Source organism: Camelus dromedarius, chromosome 14 (genome assembly GCF_036321535.1).
Source record: "Camelus dromedarius isolate mCamDro1 chromosome 14, mCamDro1.pat, whole genome shotgun sequence".
Classification (NCBI taxonomy): Eukaryota; Metazoa; Chordata; class Mammalia; order Artiodactyla; family Camelidae; genus Camelus; species Camelus dromedarius.
The window spans coordinates 27,550,861-27,569,540 of NC_087449.1; the positions used below are offsets into that span (position 1 = coordinate 27,550,861).

General features: G+C 44.0%; 1 protein-coding gene across 7 annotated transcripts in view; it reads right to left on the minus strand.

Moving 5' to 3' along the window:
* FGGY (FGGY carbohydrate kinase domain containing) overlaps window positions 1–18,680 on the minus strand; it is a 389,035-nt gene that overhangs the window by 166,687 nt on the left and 203,668 nt on the right. For all 7 annotated transcript variants that reach the window (XM_064493531.1, XM_031465233.2, XM_064493532.1 and 4 more), the window contains one exon: window positions 10,139–10,242. In XM_064493531.1, coding sequence (XP_064349601.1) covers window positions 10,139–10,242 — 104 coding nt within the window. The remainder of the gene's footprint in view (window positions 1–10,138; window positions 10,243–18,680) is intronic.

Here is an 18,680-nt window from a genome sequence, read left to right on the forward strand (position 1 = left end):
AACATCACAAGTGGTTGAAAAATACATGGCAGGGTGAATTTTATGGTATGTTAATTATCTTTCAGTAAAAAAAAAGCTTTAAAAACATACATTGTAGCAGTGCAGTAACTTTCACCTCCTTGGGATTTAAGACTTCCATTCTTTATCAGTTGAAGAGATCCTAAATCTAACACAACATGGCCGAAACGTCCACTCAGTTTTCACATTTGAATCTTCTTCTTTTTTGATTTTTTTTTCTCTATTGGCAAGAGGGGGCAACTGACGGTTAATTAGGAAGGGACTTTCTCAAACTCAGTCCTTTAGCACTGATTGCTCAAAACTTTCTCATGGGTTCTTCTAGGATCTTTGATCTTTTAGATGTATTTTTCCTGGTATTCTAACACTGGTTAAATGGAAGAATGAAACTGACTCCAGACTTCTGACGGCTTTAGGGGACCAAAAAAAAAAAAAAAAATTTAAGAGGGAATAAAAGGCCCTTGGAGCACACAAGAAGAGTGGGAGATGGGGATGAAAAAATATGGGGAAAGCAACAAGGCAGAAATCCTGAAAACCCTGAACTAAGAGCATGTAGAAGTAGATGAGCCAATGCATGTTGAGGCCTGCAGCCCAGTACCTGACACTTAGCCGGGGCTCTGAATAGCTGTCTTCAGCCTCTTTTGCATCCTTACTCAGTTGCCAGAAGAACACAAACATGTCCATCACTGCTAGGTCGCCCTCAGCAGCCACGGTATACGAGTCACCCACACAGTGGATGAGCGGTAAATAGAAAAAGGGAGAAAAATCAATGTGGTTTTCATTTCATGCTCTTCCAAACGAATACAAAAACATCTCCTTGATTTGGGAAGTCAGCCGCATGTCTTCAAACTGCCTAATTCAGCACTTGACCACAGAGCAGCAAAGAAACAGCAAAGATTATAAATAAAAAGACTCATAAATACTCTCTGCCCAGGAGATAATGGTGACAAGCAATGTTGTTTATTTTTATTGTTATCATTAAACTGGGTGCCTCCTGAAAGGCAGTGATTTGAAAGGCTGAGAAGAAGGTAAAATGAGAACACTGTGGTCTAGCTGCATCCTGCCCTAACTTGGCAGTTCTCACCAGGCTTTGGAAAAGATCTGCCTTGTAATCACTTCACCCCTATTCCCACAAAACACCCCTGTGTGTGACCAACCCATCCCATGGCCCCAGTTTTTGTTCTGCAAGAGTTGAGAATGTGAGCCCTGGAATCAAAAGGCCGGAATCAGAAACTATCTCTAGGACTTACTAGTTATGTGACTCAGGTAAGTACTTTGTCTCTCTGAGACTCAGTTTTTGTCCCTGTAAAATGGGAGGATAATGCTGATAACTGCAGGAGGTTATCACGAAGATGAGATACAATAATATATTCAAATTTCTTAGCCCATGATAAGCATGCAGTAAATATCAGATGCCATTGTTACTGCTGCTGGTTTTGTTTTTTTTTTCCCCTCCGCTTCTACCATTCTTCTAGGCAAGATGCCGTCTTTTGTGGAAAGCTGGGCTCAGGCCAGTTGACAGACTCTCACCAGAGGCTTTTGTTTCTGACTTTATGAAAGGCCTTGTGTTACCTGACTCTGCTGTGTTCCTGGTGGGCTTCCAGAAACCTGGGACCAGACAGCCCTGCCCAGCTTCTACAGGAGTGGGATGGCTGGATCCCACAGCAGGTGTGAGTGTTTCTTTGTAGAAAATTGCTGAACTGTTTTCCAAAGCGGCTGTGCTGTTTCACGCTCCCACCAGGAGTGCGTGAGGTTCCAGTTCCCCACATCCTCGCCGCAACGTCAGCTGTTCTGACAAGCGTGTAGTGGGTCACACTGTAGTCTGACTTTGCAGTTCCCTTGTAAGGAATGATAGCATCCTTTGTTCCTTTAGCACGGGCCTGGGTGAAACACAGCGCTGCTACAGTCATCACCCAAAGCATGCAGCTCTGACGACATGGCGTGGTTGGGAGGCTGGCTTTTCCCTGGTTAGAGCCCAGGGGCTCCTCATTCCCTCTTCCTGACAGAACAGAGAGCAGGCTGCAGATATACTCTGAGCCAAGGTGCATCCTGAGGAGCTGCTGGGAAGGAATCCTGTTCTCCCCCAAGAGAATGGATAGGAGCGGAGAGTTCTGTAGGACTGTGTGGTAGAGGAAAGAAGAGACAGCAGGCGCGGCTGGTGTGTGACCCCCAGCCCCACTACAGTAAAGCTGTGCAGTGAGACTCTTACTTCCTGGAAGGCCAAGCAAACTCCCAGCTCTCCCCAGCACCGTGGGGGTGCAAACAGACAGACAGCACCTCAGACAAGGGGCTGGGGGGCTGCTCCCAGTTGGCTCCCACTCAGCAGACACAGATGATGAAAGACAGCTCCACTGGATCGGGAAGAAGTGAGAGGAGATTGAGGAAAATTCAAGCACTGGCACACCTGCCAACGAGGGAAGTGACTGGGGAGCAATCCAGCCATGCAGTCACTAAGCATCCACCATGCACCAGCTCTAAACCAGACAGAATGGGACGAGAAGGGCAATGGAGACATGGACCCACTAACACGGACCCTCTAAGCAAGTCAGCTTCATCTGAGAAACAAGTCAATACCATTAAAACACAAATAACAATACTTACTGGTCTGTGCAGGGGCCAAAGGGCAGAACAGCAAGATAGGTCAGAGTGGCTAGAGGATTAACTTGGGTTAGAAGGAAAGAAGTGAAAACTAGTATTTATTGAGCAACTACTAGGTACGATTTTTTTTCAATGAGGACTAAACCATTTTTAGAGATGCATTTAGAACAGTGTCTGGAGTAGAGCCAGCACTATTTAAGTGATTACAGACACACATACAAATAGATAAACAACAAGGTCTTTCTGTCTAGCACAGGGAACTATATTCAATTATCTTGTAGTAATCTATAATGGAAAAGAGTAAGAAAAAGAATATAAATATGTGTGTGTATATAACTGAATCACCATGCTAACACCAGAGACTTGCACAACACTGTAAATCAACTGGATTTCAATTAAAAAAAAAAAAAGTGTTTGCATCCACTATTATTGCTGTTATTTTTTCTGAATTTCTTTCTTTTTTTTAAAGATTTATTGAGCTATAATTAGCATTCAGTAAGCTATGCATATTTAAAACATCTGGTTTGATAAGTTCTGACATAGTGTACACCCTCCAGTGAAGACATGACTACTGCCAAGGTAAATACGGCCATCACCCCCGAAAGTTTCCTCGTGCCCGTTTGTAACCCTCCCTTCCTGGCCCTCGTGGTGCCCACTCCCCCACGGCAGGCCACCACTGATCTGCTTCCTGTCATTCGGTATTAGCTTGCATTTCCTAGAATTTTAAATAAATGGAATTACATAGTTTGTACTCTTTCTGTTTGGATTCTATCACTCAGCATCATTATTTGGAGATTAATCTATGTTGTATCTTATATTAATACCTCACTCCCTTCTATTGCTTCGTAGTCGTCCATTCTAATGATGGACCAAGAGTTTATCAATTCACTGTGGATAGACATTTGGGTTGTTTCCAGTTTGGGGCTATCACAAATAACACTGCTGTGAATATCCTTGTACGCATTTCTGTACATACACCTTTGTGAATGGAACGGCTGGATCACATGGGAGGTGTACACTGACTTTGTAAGAAATGGCTAAACTGTTTTCCAAAGTGGTTGCACCATTTCACATTCCGACCAGTGGTATGTTAAGTTTCAGTTCCCCACATCTTCCCTACAAGGTCAGTTGTTCCAGCAGGCCTGTAGTGGATCTCACTGTGGTTAGAACTGGCATTTTCCTAGTGACTAATGATGCTCAGTATCTTCTCAGGTGTTTGTCACTCAAATCCTTTCTTTGGTGAGATGTTGGTACCAACATTTGCCTACATTTTAATTGAGCCTGCTCACCCTCCACTCTGGGCCTTTGAGAGAAGCTATTTAACTGAAAGGGAAGAGCAAGGACTCTGGAGTCAGTCTCCTGAGGGCTCAGACAAGCATCCCCTTCCTGCACATGGTGTGACCCACTTCAGTGTGAAATGGGGACAGTAAATGGTGCCTACCTGACAGGACTGTCAAGCTGATTCCATGACACAAAGGATTTAGAACAGTGCTTCGTACACTGCAGGGCTCATAGATGGTACCGACTAGTGGTATTGCCTGTCTCCTCATAATGACTGAGGCTGGACCAGGGATTCTGAATAGCCTCCATCCAGCACAGTTTAGAACTCTCCTGCCTCAAATGCCAGAAGTACGACCCTGAGCTTCCTGAGTGCATGAGCTGTCTCCTACTACTCACTGAACCACATCAAACCCCTTCTTGCCAAATCAATGCTTAGCAGATAGTCTGTTTTCTGGTTGTGGGGCCCAGGGCAAGCCTCAGTATGGAAAGCTGAGTCCTGAGAACATGGGCCCTAGAGGGTGACAATAGCAGGTCCTGGTGAATGAAGAGGGAAAAGGACCCTTCATGCACAGGCCCAGCTCTTTCACTGGAAGGTGTAACAGTGGTCCTATTTGTGCTGTATGGACTCCCTTCCCTCTCCACCTCTCTCAATGACCTCTTCCAATGCCACTTGCTAAAGAGACTAAGACAGAGAAACCTGCCCCCTCTCTCCTTAGCTGTTACATTTTCCCTTCCTGTGGTCTCTCCCAATGGGCCTGCAATACCCACATCCCATCCAGCCACAGAAGAAGTCAGCTTGGCTGTTGTAGACACAGAAGGCAAAGAGGGGAAGGGTGGGGACAGGGACTAGTACCTGAGCTGGCATGAACAGTGTCCCAGTGAGGTGGGGGGAGGGTGGTGGGAGACCACAACCCTAGAAGTATCACCTCCTACAGAAAAACTTTCCTGTCTCCTGAACACTTGAGTGGTCCCCTTCTCCATATTCCAGTCCTAAATTTACCATCGGAATTACCCTTCTGAACGGCAGTCACCTTCTTCTTGTCTTTCCCAATGAGGGCAGGCATGACATTTTATCGTATTTATCTTAATACTCTTAGCACTTAGCCAGGCAAATACAAGAAAACGTTCTGGTAGTGAGTGAATGATTTAATGAATAATTTTGGACATAAACTTTTAGTTTTAGAACAGTTTTAGATTACAGAAGAGTTTGGAAGATAGCACAGAATTCCACATACCCTACACCTGGTTTCCTCCGTCATTAATATCCTACATTAAGCTTGTATGTCACAAGTAAAGGACAATGTTGCTGTACTACCATTAATCAAAGACTTTACTGGATTCAGATTTCCTTAGTTTTCACCTAGGGCCTTTCTTCTATTCCAGGATCCCATCCAGGATGCTACACTACATTTAGTTGTCACATCTCTTTAGGCTCCTCTTGGCTGTGATCATTTCTCAGACTTTCCTTGTTTTTTTGATGTCCTTGACAGTCTGAGAGGGCACTGGTCAGATATTTTGTAGACTGTCCCTCAAACGGAATTTGTCTGATGTTTTTCTTATGATTAATTAGACTGTGGTTAAAGGTCTTTGGGATGAAGATAATAAAGATAAAGTGCCATTCTCATCACATCATGTCATCAGTACATATTATCAACCTGACTTAACACTTGGTGTTGGCCCTGGTCACCTGGCTGAGGTTAGCATGTCAGATTTTGCCACTATAAAATTGTTCTTTTTCCCCCTTTTTGTATTGTCCTCTTTGAAAGGAAGTCACCACGTGTAGATCACACTTCAGGAACAGGAAGTTATGCTCTGCTGCTTGAGGTGGGGAATATCTACATAAATTATTTGGAATTCTCCTGCATGAGAGACTTGGCTCTTCTGTTCATTTATTTATGAGTATGGACTCATGATATTTATGCTATAACTTGGGTTATAATCCAATACACTTTATTATTCTGCTCAAATGGTTCATTTTGACCACTGGAAGGTTCCTTGGTTGGTTCCTGATAATCCCATCAGTTGTGGGTTTGTTTTGTTTTCGCACTTCCTTCCTTTTTGGTGCTACGACGAGATACACTAGGCCAGTCTTGTCAATTTCCTGCCTCAGTCCTAGAATCAACCATTTCTCCAAGAAGCTCTGATTCTCTTTATTGGAAATCGGTATTAGAAACCAAGATTTAAGCACCAGGAGTGCTTGTAGCAATTAGTTGCTGGGGTGTCCTTGTTTCTAGGCTCCTCTGCTGTCACAGCTAGGAAAATACATTTATGTTTACTAACCTGTATACATACACATGTCTATAAATAGTTCTATATGTATACAGATGTAATCTACATTAAGCTAAACATGAGTTCATCCTGATGTCTTTCATTCTAACCCATTGTCACACAGATCATTCTGACTTTAACGAATCGTTTTTAACAATAACACCACATTTGGAATTTGGCACTAGATACCATGCCAAGCTGCTTACAAAGATTACCTCATTTTACCTTCAAAACAACTTTCTGGGTAAATACTATTGCCAACATTTAACCAATAAAGACACTAAAAGAGGAAGTATCCTATCTAAATGCCCACAGTAAGTGGTGAAGCTGGCATATCAGTTTGTGTCTTTGAAATGCTACAACTATTAATGGATAGATAAACGTAGGTAGTTCTCTAAGACTCTGAGAAAGCTTCAGTTTGAGCAATTTAAGGTGCAGCTGTAATTCCCAGCTCTCACCAAGTATTGTTCTGCTCAAACCTTACCCCTTCAGTACTTCCCACCCTCTTCCCAGGGTTCTCTCTCCATCTGTCATGCTAACTGAAGACCAGGTGCCAAGTTACAACGTGACTTGACAGCTCAAGCAAAGGGGTGCTGGAGCAAAGGCAAGGATCAGCTCCATCTGACCCTGTGACTTTTCAACCTCTGGCTCACCCCTGCTGTGTATGATCTTGGGTTTTGGTGACTTGGTAGTAATTAACTCTGAACAAGCAACTCTGCTTTCATGGAGTTAAAAAAAAGCACAGTATTTTTCCCCCCTTGTTAATTAAATCATCTACAAGGAAGAGAAATGTGCAACCCACACTTGTATCTTCTAAAATATCAAAGGCCTGATTAGGAAGGCTTATGTTCAACCTCAGGCTCTTTCTCCAGATTCCTGGAAGTAACAGGGACCTGGAGGAAGGGAACGTCTCAGTACCAACACTTGTTATTTGGACATTCCTTCATTCATTCACTCTGGGTGATCTAGAAGGAGGATCAAACACAAAATATGACTGGGAATTTGGACCCAATCAACCTCCTGAATTAGAAACATCAGCAGGGAGCAGACAGGAAGAAAGAAGATCCTTCAGACCAAGTTGGAAACCACTTCTTGAAAAGCCCCACAGCCCTCTCTGGTCCCCTGTGTTCTGTTTGGTGAATTTTTCCTGACAGTTGGTGGTTATATTTGCCTGAACCACAACAAAGAGGGTCCTTGAGTTTCCCTGGGAGTGCTTCCTCAGACCTGCACCTCTCCTAGACCTCACAAAGGTGCCATTGTTGCCAGCTCACTGGGCGCCCAGCACCTGAGCAAGATCAAAGGCATTTTCTGATGCCGCATGACCACAGTCTCGCCCTCACCACATAACATTAAAGCTGATGATTAATCCCCTTGGCCCAGAAGGTCCCTTCCCACTCCCAAGTACAAAGCACGGTGGGGGAGGGGACTTTATTTCCAGCACAACATGACCATAATAAACGGCATTTTATGGCCCTCATTCATTGCAACCAACTGCAGCTGCCCATCAAACTTGTTAAAGCCCAAACAGTTGCTTCATGTGAGCCTTTTATATCACTAGGAAGGGGTAAAAAGAATCCCCGCCATTTCTGAGTGTCTACCATGCACTAGGGATGTACGGTCATAATTCATGTTACCCAGCAACCCTGTAAGACTGGCATCCTCGCCCCTAATGTGTTGGATGAAGAATCAGACACTCAGAGAAGTCAAGAGCTCACTTAGGTCATAGGGCCTCAAGGTGCACGAGTAGATGTCCAAGCCCACATCTGACTTGGAAGCCCAGGCTCTCTCCACCCTCTGTGGGCACATCACCACTCTGCACAGCACAGTAAGGCATCGAGAAGCATCCGGGAAGCAGACGGAGATGGACCTGAGTTCCCAGCTCCAGCTTACTAGCTTTGTGGCCTTGGGAGAATTACTGGACTTTTCTATGGCTTAGTCGCTTAATTTGAAAAAATAAATAAATAAATGCTGAACAACCAGCCAGCCTCATTTTCACTAAGAGACCAGGATACTGAGAAATGGGGTTGCCAGAGACTCACATTCATTTGGATTTGCTTTTGCTCATAAACCCGAACTGAGCGGGGTTAAAATGCCTGACATTTAGACTTGACGGGAGAAACCAGATCAGATGTGTCTCTGTGAAAATGGGAGATGATTTAAATGGGTTTAAAACAGTGTTCAGGGAGAGGGTATAGCTTAGTGCTAGAGCACGTGCTTAGCATGCACGAGGTTCCAGGTTCAATCCCAAGTACCTCCATCAAATAAACAAACAAATAAATAAACAAACCTAATTACCTCCCCCGCAAAATTTTTTTTTTTTAATTAGAAAGTGTTCAGTGAAGACAAGCTAACAAGTGTAGACTCACGTCGAGGAGGTAGGGCTGACGGCTCAGTGGGCACCTCCTGCTCCAGGCAGCCTTAAGCCTCTGTATGTGTCTCCCTTCAGTGACAACTAAGCCTAACAACTAAGGCTGCTGAGGGGAAGGAAGAGGCCAGGACTTTTAAACTTAAGGAAGTTCCTTTTAAGACTTTGTCCAGAGAAACAAATTGAAGGAAAATTTTATTTTTGGAGGGGGAACAAGGAGGTCCAGCACCAGCATCCCCTCAGGAAGGTGTCCCTCACCCTGGACCCTCCCCAGGCAGTTGGTCACTGACTCCCTGATGCCCAACAACATAAGGATAGTGATGGAGAGCTGGCGAAGTGCTTACTTTATGTGAAGCACATTTATCACTTCATTTATCCTCACAATACTATGAGATACATACTACAGCTCCACACGTTTCACAGATGAGGAATCTGGGGCCCAGAGGGGTGAAGTGCCTTGCCCGAGAGACATCTTTAGGATGTGGAGGAACTGGGACTGGAAACCTGTTGGGCAGCCCCACCATCTCTGTGAAACACGTGAGAACCCCTGACACAACACCTGGCACAGACTAGATGCTCAGTATCATGAGATCAATCTGAATCCATACTCCGGGGCCTCCTATCATAATAGCTGTTACAGTTCTATCTCACCAGTGGGAGGCCCTGTCATCCTTCTATCCCCTGGATTTAGCACAGCCCTGGACACAAGAGCAGAGGATCAGTGGATCAGTCGATATCAATATTTAGTTAGTCAAAATATTTCATGGTACAAAAGGCTCACTGGTCCTCACGGTAACACAGTTTCCCATCATACATGAGTCTGTCCATGGTTGTAGGGATTCTGCCCTGGACTGTACCCTAGATCCCACTCTAGCCCTTACTTATGTCCCTACCACTCCCCTATTTGCCTCCCTCCTCTTCCCCCACTCTCCCCTCTCGTTTACTCATCTGGGAAAAATCCAAGGAGTCGTCCATCTGAGTTTAACAGAATAATGACTTTTAAATAAAAATATGGTAGAAATGGGTACTTATCGAAATGGAATGCTTTCAGACTCACGCATTTAAAGAAGATATAAATTTTAGGGCAGGCACTAAATTTTAACTGCAATCTTGGAGAAAGCCTTTCCACTAATTCATGGAGAAAAATTAACAAAGTAAAAATTGCTTATCAGTGTTCCTTTGAAGTCATGATATGCAGTCTAATTCTATATATCATCAGATCGCTCCCAGGGAGATGGATTTATATTGATTGAGAGAGAGCTCAGCGGCCAAGGAAAACAGACACCCTCTTGCAGAGAAGACTTGGCTACATGGTAGGGGACCGCTCGTCTGAAAGCCAGGCTCTGCCATCTCTGGATCTGATTTCACCCCTCACTCCTCGGCTCTCTGGCCAGGGTGATGCCAAAGGGAGACTCAACACTTTTCACACTTTTTAAGAATCTGGCCCCTGGAAAAAGATCTGGCAGATTTAAGCAAGGCTATTGGAAGGAGGGCTGGGCTTCCGGCTAGACAAAGAACAGGGGGCAGGAAGGAACCAGCAGCTCAGATCTCCTCCAGGCTGGGCTGCCCTCCAAGGAGGGTGGTGGCCCCGCCCTCGTTCCACCGACTCACCCCCATGTGACAAGAAGATGTTCCACAGATGACAGCCAGCCGTGACGTCACTGGCTGTTCCTCATAGGCGAGGCCATACCCCCTCACATCTGCCCCAATCACTCCTGTGAGAAAACAAAACAAAACAAAATCCTCTTTAAAAAAAGGAAGGAAAGAAAGCAAAAAAAAACCATAAAATACTCTTTTTTTTATAGCCAAGCAAAATTGAGAAGGCATTCCGTATGTAGGCCAGTCTCCAATAGAAACCAAAAGAGCATACTGGCCTGCCAGGGGACCTAGGAAACCTGTTCTGTTTGCTTTACCCTAAGTCAGTGTGCCACATCCAGCACTGCAACAATAATAGTAACTACAATTAGAATAATAAAAGCAACAGCTATCTGTGACTTTCTGCTCATGAAACACCAGGTTCTGTGTACAGTCTCATTTTATATTAAGCCTGTCAAGTTGATCATATTAAGACCACACACATCAGTGGAGGAAGGGAGGCCCAACTATGGGTTGAGTGATCCGTCAAGGTCACAGTGGTAGTAGGGAGCAGGGCCGAAGGGAATCTGGTTTAACACATCACAGTTCAATCTCTGTTTGATGACTGAATCTTTTCAGCATTGCTAGGTCATCATTCTCAGTACTACTCATTGCAGAATTCTCAGTGTAAAGGAAAGAGTGGCTGACAGTGAGTTTCTGTTAAAAGAATGCCAGGTAGCAGAGTTTCCTATAAATTGTCTAAGTTCAGGCTGCTTCTCCACACAGGTTGTGTTCCTTGATACTTGCTGGGCAAGTGAAGTTACAGAAGTGAGGGGAGAATCAGAGAGACTGTTCAGAGCCTAGAGTCGTCTGTCTGTCATTTATTCAAATATCCAACAAGGACCTTCTATGCATAAAACAATGTACAAGCTGTGATGTAGTGTGATGCAGGAGCCGCAAAATTCCAACTACAACACAGGCAGGAGGTGGAAAGTGCTGGGGCAGAATGTAGAGGCTGGGAGGCAGGAGGGAACAGCCCCCAGTGGCCTCACTGGCTCCGTGCAATGCCGCCCTGCTCTCAATCTCTGATACCCAGTGCTCCTTCCCACCTCTAGACCTTTGCATTTGCTCTTCCTTCTGCCTGAAATACTGTTCCCCAAGCTCTTTGACAGGGTAACTCCAATTTATCCCTAACTCAAATGTTATTTCCTGGGAAAGCTTCCCTGTTCCTCCAGGGAAGATGGGGCACCCTGTTCAACATTCTCCTGCATTCTTGGACTTCCCAAACACTCAAGACACCGGTAACTTAAAGAATTACTATAGACTGTCTGCCTCTTCTTCTTTAATAAAAGCTGCAGGAAGCCAGCTCTGCCTCCCCCATGTGCTTAGCACCCCAGCACCGAGCACAGCAGCCAGCATGGAGTAGGAAGTGAAAGTACCAATGCTTGGAGATGCGAGGGTAAATTTAGAAGATAGTCCCTGTCCTCGGGGTGCTCACGGTCTGGTGGGAGGGAGGGAGAGGTCTAAATGGAGCATTTTAACACAGAGATCAGCATGGGACAGGAGGGACTCCAGGCGCAGCTGAGCTCACTAATAGGGGTTCAGGCACATTTCTCAAGGAGGTGGGTTCATGCTGAGTTCAGCAGGAGTTAGTCAGGTGAAAGGCAGGGTAGGGGTGCCTCCTGAGGCAACAGATCCCCAGATCCTGAGGGCACTGGCTGCTCCACAAGCAGGCCTTTCCAGAAAGCAGGATCTACGGGGCCACTAACAGATCTCTTACATTCCAACAACTTTTGTGGTTTTTCTAATGCTTTTTCCAAATTCGACTTTCTTGGGCACAACAACCTGTGAACCTCAGCTATGGTTCAGGAGCCCAGGAGCGGAGGGCAGAAGCCTCTTAAAAATTTTTTGTCAGTGATCATAGTAGTTAGGTCCCAGCAACCAGGTGACTGAGGTTTGGGCCTAAGGCTGGAAGAGTCCTGGGCCTGAGGGCTTCCACCAAGGCCCCTGCCCTGCAACCTGAGGCTCCCAGACTCCAGGTCGGCCAAGGTCGGCCCTGCCAGCTGATAAGAGCTGAAGGCACTGGAGAGCCTGTGTGCGTCTCCCCTGCCTCCCCTGTGTCAGGGGGCACTTCTCCTCCAGGACTTCAGCTTTGCTGTCAGAGCCACCAATGCTCCCACTGTGCTGGTGTCCACTGCCCTCTGCCTCCGCTTACAGCCCCTCCTCTCTTGTCCCTCCAACTAGGGGTGGCAATAGCTTCTATTTTGCTGACTCCTGGCTCACTTCCCAGGGAATATAGCCCTTCCTAGCTCCTTCATAACGTGGGTCACCATTTTTGTGTACCAGATCCCTTTTCTTTTTTTTCTTCCAAACACATTTAGAGTGGTTTATGTATTTCTGGGTGGATCTCCAGTGGTAAGTTCCCCACCCAGGGCACAGAGGCTTTCAGAGAGGAAGAAACCTTAGACACAAGCTCATTTTAATTGAGCTCTTTTTGCATGCTCTCTCTTTGGATGTGTCTCATTTCACTCTTAACAAACACCAAATGTGACTTGTGTTATTATCACCCTCATATCACAGATGAGGAAACTGAAGCTTAGAAAAGAGAAGTCACGGAAGCAGGGTCCCACAGCTCACAAGAAGCAGGGCTGACAGTCACGTCCAGGGAGTCTGATTCCAAATTGCTGAGTCTTAGGTTTTTCTCCAAGATAAAAACCCAATAATTAGGTGCTCAACGTTTACTTATCTGCATATCTCAAAATACTGGGGCCTTAAAGATACTCATCCTGAGATCCTTAAGACAAAAGGGGTTGGCTTTGCTGGTCCACAGTGTTACAAGTTCAAGGAATTCCTGATGATAACCTGCCTTTATTGGCCCCCGTATATAAAGCATGGACAAAATTTATTTTACAGGGTAATTCAGTCCTAAAAGGGGTGTTAAACATAGGAAATAAGAAATGGGTGGGAAATATTTCTTTGTTTCTTCTTTACTTAGCAGACTCATTGTTGATATTACTAGGCTCAGAATCTGAGAACGAGTGTGTTATAATGAAAAAAGAATGGAATTTGGAGACAGAAAGACCAGCTATAAAAAGGAGAAAATAATCATATCACATAGCAGTTCTGATATTGAGGGAACGTTTAAAAACGAAAGTGTGAGTAAGAGTGTCTGTCACCACCACCCTCACCACCATCATCATCAATACATCTGAAGCCTTTCTCAAGAGACAACTGTATTCTTCCTACCTTTTTAGCAAATTTATCAGGTATCTACGACAGGCTGGATACCGCATTAAAGTCTCTGAACATTGCCTCATTTAATCTTTGCAACATCTATGAAACATAAACACGCTTTCTTCCTTTCAACACACAGAGAAGAAGCAAGGACCAGAGCGTTCAAGTAGCCTGCCCTAAGGTCACAGAGACGTGGGGGCAGTGTCAGAATGTGGCACCGTGACCGTGTCCTGTCTGACCCTAAAACCCATGTTCTTTCTAGAACCCTCACTTGATGATGTTACAATTGTTTTATATAAAGGACATATATTTGGAAGTGTCATTTCCCCATGGAACACCATGGACAAGCCATGGATTTAGTTAGAAAATCTGAGTTAGCCCCAATTCTGCTACAGACCACCTGGAAGTCTGAACTGCTTCCTCACATACACGGCGGGCAATGGATTGTAAGTGGAGGTTCTTTCTCACCCATCTTCAGTACAAAATACGCACAGTGACTTTTTTTTTTTAAATACCAAGTCAAGTATTCTCCTTGCCTGGAAAAAAAGGGCAGAAAAAAGTCCCTTCCAAGATCCTATCTTCTCAAGTCCTAAGAAGACTTAGAAAAAACCTCAGGCCAGGCTAGTATAGCAGCGGAGAGAGGCAGGTCTTGCCCAATTTCCCCTCCAGAGAGATTCTCTGTACACCCTGTCTAACGTCCATTCCATCCAAGGGCAGTGCAGGGCTGATGCCCCCGTGACACAATGTGAATCCCAGGGCTGATCTATCTCATATTTTTCCTTTGGCCACATAGGGCTCAGAGGGGCCAATCCTGCTTGAGAAAAGAGGTCCAAAGCAGGGAAAGCAACAAAGGGGAGGAGGAGCCTTCTCCTTTGTGAATAAACACATTTCACAACCCAGAGAGGAATCACGGGCTGCACACGTACATCAGGAACCAATTCCTAAGACGGGATTTTGACAAGCACGGCCCTCAGCACTGCGGGGGCCCTTCACATGACTGCACAGTGTCAGTTAATTCCGCATTCCTCAGAAAGCTTAAAGGGCAAAATTAGCAGCTGAAGAGACAGGCGTCCCCCACCCTGTGCCAAAAAAATTGTGAGATATTCAAGTGTGTTTTCTCTGAACCTTGCACAATGCTCAGCTGAGCGTTTAATGAATGCTTAATGAATTTTTTGTTGAACGAAAAACAAAGAGCAGAAAGACAAGCTTATTGTGTCAATGAATCAGTTCAGGGCCTCTTCCCCACATCATACACAAGAACGTAGTTCATATCCAGGAATATGTTTTAAAAATACAGAATTTAAAAGGAAAAATTAAAACTTCATGAACGACTCTCTTATTTTCTTTTACATGCTAGCTCCCTCCCTCTCCCCCAACCATCCATCCTTCCATCCAAACATTTATTAAATATCTACCATATTTGCGTAAAAGAAAAAAGAGACTTTGCAAATGTTATGATTAAGAGTGGGTTATCCTGTAATTTATCAAGCCACAACTGCTTTGAAAACTTTAAAGGGTTAGATAGAAGAAAAACACCCCAAGCTCCAGCATTTGTGTTATAATTATCTCAGACTTTATAGCTATATAAAATACTTTATAGCTTGCAAAGCATCCTCAAACACTGTACCCTTCATTTAGCTTTAAAAAATCGTATAATATGTGTTATTTTATTTTTGAGATCACATTTGAAGAAACTGAATTTCAGAGAAGTAAAGTAGCTTACTCCAGTTTATTTAGCTACTTAGAGGTAGAAGCAGGGCTCACACAAGGACTTTTAGTCTCCTAGTCTGAAGCTCTTCCCCTAGGTTTGAAAAATATAAAAAGGTCTGCTATGGAAGTACTGGAAGTGTCAAAAGACACTCTTGAAATAACGAGCCCAGACACCTTCTCTGAAGGAAAAAAGGATGAGAAGGGTTTTGAACATTACTTAAGACTATCAACTTGAGACTCTTGAATCAGCCATTTGGAGGAATGAGCTGACTGATAAACTGCATCAAATTAATTTTCTAACTAAGCAGGACAAGAAGTTTATAGGGTCCCTGGAGAGGAGGCTCTCTGGAGACCAGCCTCATATATGGAAAGCTGGCTCCAATAACTGTAAGATCCTGGAAGGGTAAGAATCATATCAAAGACATTTTCTCTGCAGAGGACCAACAACAGTCTAAAGAAAAGAATATACTGAATTATATTCTTTTGACTAATATTCATTTATTTTATATAGAATATCATATATGAGTTTGGTACTACAGTGTCGTGCTTAAAAACCTGGACTTGTTCATCATGGGAACTTGCTTCAGTTTCTTATCTCCTTTGTGCCTCATTTTCCACATCTGCACAGTTTGAATAATCATATCCTCCTCATTGGACTGTTACAAGGATTAGATGTGTTAACATATGTAAAGTGCTTAGACTAGTGCTATCCACAGGAAATTCTGAGATGATGGAAATATTCCGTATCTGCATTTTCCAATAGAGCAGTCAGTCACCAGACACGTGTGGCAACTGAGCACTTGAAATGTGGTGAGTACAACTGAGGAACTTTACTTAACTGAAGTAGCCACGTGTGGCTAGTGGATGCTGCACTGGACGGTGTGGCTGGGGCAGGCCTAGCACAATATATGAATCCTTGCTGTTTTTATTACTGTTGCTGTTATTGAATCCCACTTGCATGTCCTTGGGTAAATGCCTTGATCTCTAGAACCTCAATTTCCACATCTGAAGATTTTGGGTAACAACATTTACCTTACAAAATTGCTGTGGGCATTAAGTGAGATGTATATGGAACACACCGGGACTCAAAAACATGGGACTGTTAAATCCAGGACCTACAGATGTGCTTAGCACAAGTGTAGAGACTTTCTACTTATTCCTGAACGTGCCTTGCTGGGTCATGCCACTCAACGTTTCCTCGTGCTGTTCCTTCTGCTTAGAATATTCTTTCCACAATACAGTCCATCCCCCCACAATCTACTTGGGGGGACACAGACTCCATTTTGAAGACCCAGGTCTTTCATCAGAAGCCTTTCCTGACCATGTCTTCCCCCGTTCCCCCGGGGCACCCCCATCAGGGCGAACGGACCACGCCTCTCTCCTTGCAGCCCACCCCGACACTGCACAGGTTCTATCGCTGGGTCTGTAACGTATGTGGTGGCACAGCTGTCTCCCTCTATGAGACTGTGAGCTGACCGAGGCCACAGCAGGTCTTGACACCACAGTGACTCACTAATTTTTATTGTTGTTGTTGTTTAATGAATGACTGTGTGCAGCATAAGGCATGTATAAGTAAAACACAAGACATTTTCTAGATAAAGATGACAAATGCTGTATGTCTTAATTATGAATAATCGTGAAAGATTCTGAAGAGTTTTGAGGGACAATTCACAGGTAACAGTAAAATTATCACTGGAGCCTCACAGCACAACTTGCTTAGAATTGTCAAAATCACTGGTAGAGTCAAGGTCCTAAGATCCCTATGGTTACTGAAAGATTGCTTCATGCTCCACACTTTGCAAATATTATTGTATTAAATTCATATAATGATCTCGAGAGGTTGTTATTGCCACGTTGTTTCACTGACATGGAAAACGGGACTGAAGTTCTTCCAGGAAACTGTCCAAGGTCCCCCAGACTTAAGAGTGTCTACCCAACTCTAAATCTCATGGAGCCTACACAAACTAGTTCCTTTCTTTTCAACTACTGACAAGAATTCCAAGTATTCACAGACAGCAGAGCTCAACTCAAATCTCTTTCAGGATTTATTGTTATAATGCCACTAGAGCAAGACGAACGGGTTCATCACAAGCCCAACAAATGAAGGGGAGTGAAACAGCTGAAGAGATTTCTGTGATCCCTGTGTCTGATGAAGCATCACCTTGGCTTTGAAAGAAATGCCATTTAGAATTCACCCAATCTAAATCCTATAAGTAGGTTTACCTTTTTTAAAAATCCTATGTAATAAGTCTACAAAGAAACTTTCTACACCTTAACACTGCCACCATCCCTGTCCCTTACACTCCACCCCACCCCCAACAGAGCTAGAAAGATAATAGGGAAGGTCTTTGAATGAGATGTGAGCAGACTTCACTGGATAAGTGCACTATTTAGGGCACAATGGTTAGGAATGAGAGCTCTAGAACCAGACTGCCTGATTTCAAGTCGGGCAAGTTGGTCAAGCCACTTAACCTTCCTGTGCCTCATTTCCCTCATCTATAAAATTGGAATGATGAGAGATGTAGTTCCTAGGGCTATTGTGAAGATGACACGAATAGGACGGTACCTGGAACATAGTTTACTCAATATAGTTTTGCCATTGTTGTTATTCCTGACCATTCTCGGTCTCCAGTGTTACCAGCAGGGCTTGGCATGACAGTCAGGCTGCTGCGTGCTTTGCCAGAGGTATCCGGGCTTACTTAGATTGACTGGAACATTTGTTTTCTGTCCTTGCACATACAGCTCATGACAGAATAATGGGGGGCTCCAGGGAATAAAGAAAAGGAGGTACCAGGCAGTAGGGAAAATCCAGGCAAACATTTTAAACCTTGTTATGATAAACCAAAAGCTGTTTATATCCCTAAAAGCCATGATAACATGTAGCGCCACTCATCCTGCGATTCAACCTGGCGATGGTAGCTGCCATTTCTGTCTAAACGCTATACTCTTCCATGACCTGCCCCAACCAGACACCAAATACAAGAGCCAGAGAACAAAGAACAGACCCTCAGATAACTGGGTCTTGCTCCTCTGTTCCTCCTTTCTACTCAGAAAGATCAAATCTCAAAGGTAGGCTAATATGTCATAGCTTGGAAATCTGAGACTCAGAGAGAACACTAGCAAAATCCATAGTAAAGACAAAGCAAAAACTTGATTTCAGAAATTCCTTTCTTGCTAACCTCAACAGAGCCTCTAGATTTCTTGGACATCCTCATCTATGACCTCATAAAAGACAATTTTTCACCCACAAACATTAGACGTGGTAAAAAGTCAGGCTGAAATCTTATACAAATGGCCAAGTTAATGCACAAAAATCACTGTCTAAAGATAATAATATTTAAAAAGCCACAATTAAGAGAACTGGTCCAAGTACCACAAAAGTATCTTATGGAATAAATCTTTAAACAGATCTAAAACTGTGACTTGAAATCACACAGTTGCCTTCTGATACTTTATAAATCAAATGATTAATTCAACAGTTATTCATCAATCCCCAATTAAAACTCAGGCACTGTGTCCAGAGCTGGAAATCTAACGATGAAAGATGTTGCCGTTTATTCTACCAGATCTCAGTCTAGGAGGAGTGGAAAGATACACAGGCAGACACAAGACAGTATGGAGCAACCAATGACTC